At 44.9% G+C, this 6527-nt stretch overlaps 1 protein-coding gene across 1 annotated transcript in view; it reads right to left on the bottom strand.

Annotated features, from left to right (window-relative positions):
• Positions 1 to 3114, bottom strand: part of LOC126998321 (uncharacterized) — a 7619-nt gene extending 4505 nt beyond the window's left edge. The window contains exons 1-3 of the mRNA XM_050859808.1: positions 3028 to 3114; positions 2603 to 2818; positions 2169 to 2402 (exon numbers count right to left, since the gene is read on the bottom strand). Of these exons, the coding sequence (XP_050715765.1) occupies positions 2169 to 2402; positions 2603 to 2818; positions 3028 to 3114 (537 nt within the window). The remainder of the gene's footprint in view (positions 1 to 2168; positions 2403 to 2602; positions 2819 to 3027) is intronic.
• Positions 3115 to 6527: the final 3413 nt, after the last annotated feature.

Below are 6527 nucleotides of genomic sequence, written 5' to 3'. Positions count from 1 at the left end.
ATCAGATATGAATCAGTAATCTTTGTTTAATACTAATGTCCTCCTAGTTTGCGAAAGACTTTTGTGTTTATGATGATCGTTGTTGCCGCCCGAAGGCGGACAAAGGTTATTAGTGCGCTATGGTGTGTCACGGTTGCTCTGTGTTGAAGGTGCCAAGCCAGCATTTCGGTATCGTGTCGATAGCAAACCAAGAACAGATGAATGCTCTCGCTGACTCGGGGGGCAGGGTTGTTTTTGCTGATGATGCTATGCTTCTCGTGGAATCGCTGGAGGTCCTGGTGATGGCTCTCGAAGTGCTGTATGAGGAGCCGAAGCCTCAAGGTTTTCTGGGTCAAAATCAATATCCAGTCGTTTGGAGGCTAACTGGATGACACAGTTCAGTCTGTTCATGCATGTGGTGAGGATGTCGAGGTCACCAAAAGTTTTACATACCTTGGTAGCGTAGTGCTTAACAATGGTGGGTCTTGCCAGGAAGTCACTCAATAGACTGGCCTGGCCAACGTTGTTTTGGACTTGTTCAGCACGAGCATATGGAATTATCGATAGGGGGGCCCTTTTTTTATATTAAGGGTCGATCTATCGGGATGACGAATGCAGTGTACTCAACCTCCCCGAGCTGTCTTTATTTTTTCTCCTTTCTGTTCTTATTTCTTTCTATGGGTAAGCGGGTGATTTATCCTCCCTGGGGTAGCGTGCCGTATACTCCTAAAACGGCCCGCTATCCAGAAGCCTACCCTGCTCATTGAGTTGATTCTGTAAGAGACAATATTGAGTGGAGGAGACCAAGGGGGTGTCCACAGAGTTCGTGGCTTGAGCAAGTCGATAGATCCTGCAAGGAGAAGGGGGCCTGCATGGAGACTTGCCTGGAGGGACCTCTGGGTTTGGCGTCGTATGGTGGGCGAGGCGACGCACCTCCCGGTGTATTCCCCCATTGACTGATTGATTGATATCATACAGGAGGACAAAGATTCGGATCTTTAAATCACTTGTGCTCCTTGTCTTACTGTTTGGCTGTTAGACATGGACACTGAATAGTGACTTGGAGAGGCTTGTCGATCCCTTTGATACCAAGTTTCTTAGCAAGATCATGGACTATCGCTGAACTAACTTCGTGTCGAACTAGCGACTATTTGATGAAACTGAATCAAGGCCTGTTACCATATTAGTCCATGAGCGCCGTCTTCGGCTATATGGGCACTTGGCGAGTTCTCCGGACGTCGATCCTTCTTATAGGGATGTTTTTGTAGAAGACTACCCCAAGTGTAGGAGACCTAGGGGACGCACTCGTAACTCATGGCTGAAGCAAGCTGATCAATCCTCGGAAGGGCTTGGAACTGGAAGGGAGGATGCGCGGAAGCTTGCTCGAGGGGACCGTCGGGAGTGGAGGCAGCGGGTGACACGCCCCTTCCTTAAGGACTTACCCCTTAATAGGGGACAGGGCCTTTGGCCTAAAGGCGACCCTGTAAGAGGGAACGAGTAATTAAAAACTCGTGGCGGGGGTGGGGACGCTTCCGCCGCCGCCACAGACACGAGCCGTGACTGGTGGTCCCTGTTGGTTAGTTAGTATTTACACTTAAAACCAAGTTGTGTACGTATAAGACATTACTTGCTTGATTCCACTTTCACTGTGTTAGGTTAAGCTAGTTTGTCATATTATGGAAATTCTGTTTAAAACAACATACATATATTACCTGATAGCCTATGAAGCGTGCATTGCAGTCTTCCATAAGGAAAAGGTTCTCAGCTCCTCTCTAATGTTGATGTTGCTGCTACAACTCACTGGACTGTTGAAATCCATATTGCTCTTTTTCATCCGTCCACCGATGGCGGGAAAGTTTACACTCATTTTCCACTATTTCTCTGAGTATCTCTGTACCATCCACTGACAGGTCATTAAGCATGTATGCTGAAAGTTCCATGTCGTTTTCTTGCATTAATTTTCATGCAACAACACGAAAATGCCGACCCGCACGTACAAATAACTGATCGTCTGACATACAGACACGAACGCTATCTACCGGGAAAACCCGTTCAAACCGTCGATGACGATACCTCTCTATCTTGATTTATGGAACGGGCGTTCGAGTTCACGCCTCCATTCCCCCCCCCCCCCCCCCATTGCGTCCCCCCCCCAGCGCAAGAGATGCATACAGCCGTGCTTCACTCACCTGGGAGTCAGTGTCCCGTACTATCATGGTGTCCACTTGCGGGTCTCCCAGGGGCGCCACTCGCCATATCATGGGGTGCACGCTGGAGAGGTTGCCGAGGGGGGGCGGGAGGTTGGTTACGTCACACACAAACAGCAGCGAGGGGTGGCGGTGCAGCAGTGGACAGAGGGCAGCTGCACGGCCCCGAGGGTTTGTGTACACGCGGACCTTCCACCCAGGGTAAAGCTTCTCAACCTGGCGTTATGCAGATGTTCCGTGTTAATTATCTCGTGTCTTTATATTTGGCATGAATGAAATAGTTACCATAGATAAGTTAAGTCTTCAAACATATCCGTATGTGTTTTTTGTTGTTTCAGTCTTTTGGGACGAATTATAGACAGTAATCTCTTTCTCGGATGTAACAGTTTGAGGAGCCGCACACTCGCTCGCCTTACCTCAGGGAGTATCTGGCCCAGCCCCTTCCAGTACTCGGAGTCGTTGCCGAAGAGGCTGAAGCTGATCACTCGTTGGCCATCCCCGGCTGCTCGCGCCCGAGGGCCACACGTCCCGCCCGCCTCATCCCTGAACAAGCTTCGGAAGGTCACCGAAGGATTGCCACACGCCTGCGACTCACACTGGCAGTCGTAGGCCTCCCACCAGGGGGGGATCGCCTGTGGTTAAAGTTAATCATTGTCTGTCTGGAAAATCTAGAAAAATAATTATAATTATTCCCCTCTGCCGAGCCATAATTCCACTGTCATGTATTCTTTTTCATTAGGGACGGGAAGAAACAAAACTCGAAAACATCGAAATTTTTCCCACTTGAAAACATCATTGAAGTCTCATAAAAAAAGGTATATCACTGAAAGCAAAGAACAACTTGAAGCCCACGGGCAAACATTCTGCTGTCAGAGCGGCCGTAACTGCATGACTGCATCCCTGAAAGCTTGAAGCAATTCCCGCGCATGATGGACACAGTCACATTTGCCACGCTGGCGTGCAACCACTGGGTGAAATGAACCCATAGTTTTCAGCGACATGAAGAGGCGTATTGACACCTATAGTGTGTTAGATGATTAACTTAAATTTCTTTTACGTTGAGAATGACTGCATAGCGGCAGAAAACCTGACATTGGGAATGCAGCATCTGTGGTAACATCGCTTTGACCATCACTTCAATACCATGCTTACTTCCTGATCAGTGGTCGCCCTGAGAAGAGGGTCGCGGGCATAATGGGACGAGGTGAAGGCGGGGTACGCGACGTAGAAGACCAGGAAAGGGAATGCGATGGTGCACAACGCCCACACTCGCCACTTCCGCAGAGTCACTTTTTCCAGCAAGACAGCACTCTGGAAGTAGTAATATAATGATAATAATAATAATGATAATAATAATAATGATAATAATAATAATAATAATAATAATAATAATAATAATAATAATAATAATAATAATAATAATAATAATAATAATAATAATAATAATAATAATAATAATAATAATACGAACTCTGCCATTTTCCACTGAAGCAATGCCATACTGGAAAGGAGTGTCAAAGGCATTGCATCCACTAAAAAAAAAAAAAAAAAAAAAATGCTAGGGAAGTGATCCGGTCCTCTGCTTCGCCTGGTCCGTCAGAGCGTGTTTTTAATGTTGCCGACAATTATTTCACTGCCAACAAAGCCCAACTTGGTGCCATGTGTTTTTTTCCGTTGTGTCAATGATTAAATGTAATAGTCAATTATTTTAATAGAATGCCAGATTTTTTGATCTCTGTTTTGTTTTTAGTTTTCGTTTTAGCTCTGACAAAAAATAATCTTATTGTTCTGTTAACTTCTGATACCATAAATTAAGAAAGGACAACTTTACAATCCAAAATAAGTGTTTCTCTCAATCAAAACTTTTCTTTTAATTTGAAAATTTGTAATTGCAATTGTAATTATGTGACTTTGTTTTGCAGAAATTTTATTTTAATTATGAATACCGAATGTAATCTTATTTATGAGTGTAATATGATGAAAAAAAAGTAATCGTAATTATAATTCCATTTTTAAATGTAATTCCTCCAACCCTGAGCAGTACACCTCCCCATTCGAACACGACCTCTCCTCTGGCCACTCCTGATGATTGCTTTTCAGGACCAGCGCTTAGCGGACTGTTTTGTTTTCTTTGTGTATTGTCCTCGAGCTGTCTCCTTTATCGCTTAACACACACACACACACACACACACACACCCTGTTATACACACACACACACACACACACACACACACACACACACACACACACACACACACAAACCCACACACACACAATCATCCGCTGGGATGTGACTTTTACGTTCGCATCCACGAATATCAATATTTTGTAATTTGTTAATCACTAATGAACAACTAAAGAAAAAAAATACATCGCTTATGGCCTACATTTACTGAACATGTCGAGGCTAACGCATGAAAGTATGGAAACTTATTTTCATGTGATAATTGTACTGTAGGATTATATCATAATAAATTGTCTTCTAAATTATCAAAGAAGCCACAGTATAACACTAAGCGATGCCTTTTCTTGGTGCCACTCCTTTGTGTTTAGTTGTGAGAGCCTCACCATAGCCTTCTGCCGGAAGTAACTGTAGCGCCAAGATTGAGACAAAGGCAAGACAAGCCTGTGCACCGCTGTGTCTGCCGCGCGCCAGGACGGACTACATGAGTTATTTGACGCCGCGTTGTGCTCAGTGCGCTGCTGCACCGGCTAACCCAAATCATTGTACAGCACTCTGAAGGTGATGAAACTTCTGAACTTTCTTGAGTGTCCTTTCGTTCCAAAAGTTTGATAATACAGTACAGTCTCTATATTTCATCAAAATTATGCCATATGGCAGCTTGTGTATGGTATATAGCACACACCAAATTCAGTGGCGTAGCCATTCAATGGGAAGGCACCGAAGAGGGCCGCAGGGTTTGTTGTGGAGGGGATAGCTCTAGGCAAATGGAGCTCAGTGGTATTCTGATGCTACATAGCAGGTTACTGGGGCATATTCTAATATAATGGTGGGTATTAGGTTTTGGGGCGGCACCTGTAGGGGAACGTGCCTTCAGCTGCCACCAGCTACGCCACTGACCAAATTATGATAGAAATGCCATAATTATTGCACACAGAGCAACACACAGCTGTCCTATTGCTCTGATTGGCTAAACTCCCTCAAGACACATAAGAACATAAGAACGTAAGGAGTCTGCAAGAGGCCGGTAAGGCTGTACAAGGCAGCTCCTGTGAACTTAAGCTCCCGTGAACCTACCTAGCATTATTGTACATGAATTTATCTAATCTATTTTTTCTATTAAAAAAAAGAGTAAAGGAAGGAAAGTAGGAGGAGGAATAGGAAGAGGGAGGAAACAAGGTGTGTGAAGGAGGGAGAGTGGAGTGATTTAGATCATTCCTCCTCTCCCACAATGGAACATAAACACACATCACAAAAGAAAAGGAAGAACACCACTGGAACAATTAACTATAGCACCCCCCTCCCTCTCCCTGCCCCCCTCTCCCCAATACCTCCCCGCCCTTACCACCCTTCCCCCTCACTCACACACTCCAGCTTTCAGGCGGATAGACAGGGGACATAAAGTACCATTTAGAGTCCCTTTTTGATTCATGCCTCTTGCGTCCCTCTGGCCCTCAGCTCCGACGTGACAGACTGCGGGAATCATAACAATAACGGCGTCTTGATGTACGTGGGCGGGGTGGGAGAGGGTGGGAAGGGCGGGCCGGGGGCGGGGTGTGAGGTTGCTGGTCCTCAACGGAAATCAAACTTTCACCAGTCCGCCCGCCCGAACGTCCTCCCTCCCACTGCTGTCTCCTCTTCCACCTACGTGAACGACTTAGAAACTGATATCCTATCAAAAGTAGCCAAATTCGCCGACGACACAAAATTAGGAGGTACGGTAATGAACAGTCAAAGTTGTGAGAATATTCAATCAGACTTAATAAGACTTGCCGACTGGAGCGAAAAATGGCAAATGAGTTTTAACGTAGATAAATGTAAAGTAATGCACGTAGGTGAAAAAAATCCTAACTTTAAATATCAGAATATCAGATGCAAGGACATGAGCTCAGCGAAGTAAAACAAGAAAAAGATCTTGATGTCATTATCAGTAACACTCTTAAAATGAGTGATTAATGTTCTGCAGCTAGTAAAAAAGCCAATATGATGTTAGGATTAATCTCAAGAAACTTTGATTATAAATCACCCGAACTTATGAAGGGATTATATTTAGCATTTGTAAGACCACACCTAGAATACGCCGTTCAGTTCTAGTCACCGAACTATATCAAAGATCAAGTCTTGCTAGAAAAGAAACAGCGACGAGCAACCAAACTAAT

This window comes from Eriocheir sinensis, chromosome 14 (genome assembly GCF_024679095.1).
Source record: "Eriocheir sinensis breed Jianghai 21 chromosome 14, ASM2467909v1, whole genome shotgun sequence".
In the NCBI taxonomy this organism is placed as follows: Eukaryota; Metazoa; Arthropoda; class Malacostraca; order Decapoda; family Varunidae; genus Eriocheir; species Eriocheir sinensis.
This window is presented reverse-complemented; position numbering and strand designations above follow the sequence as displayed.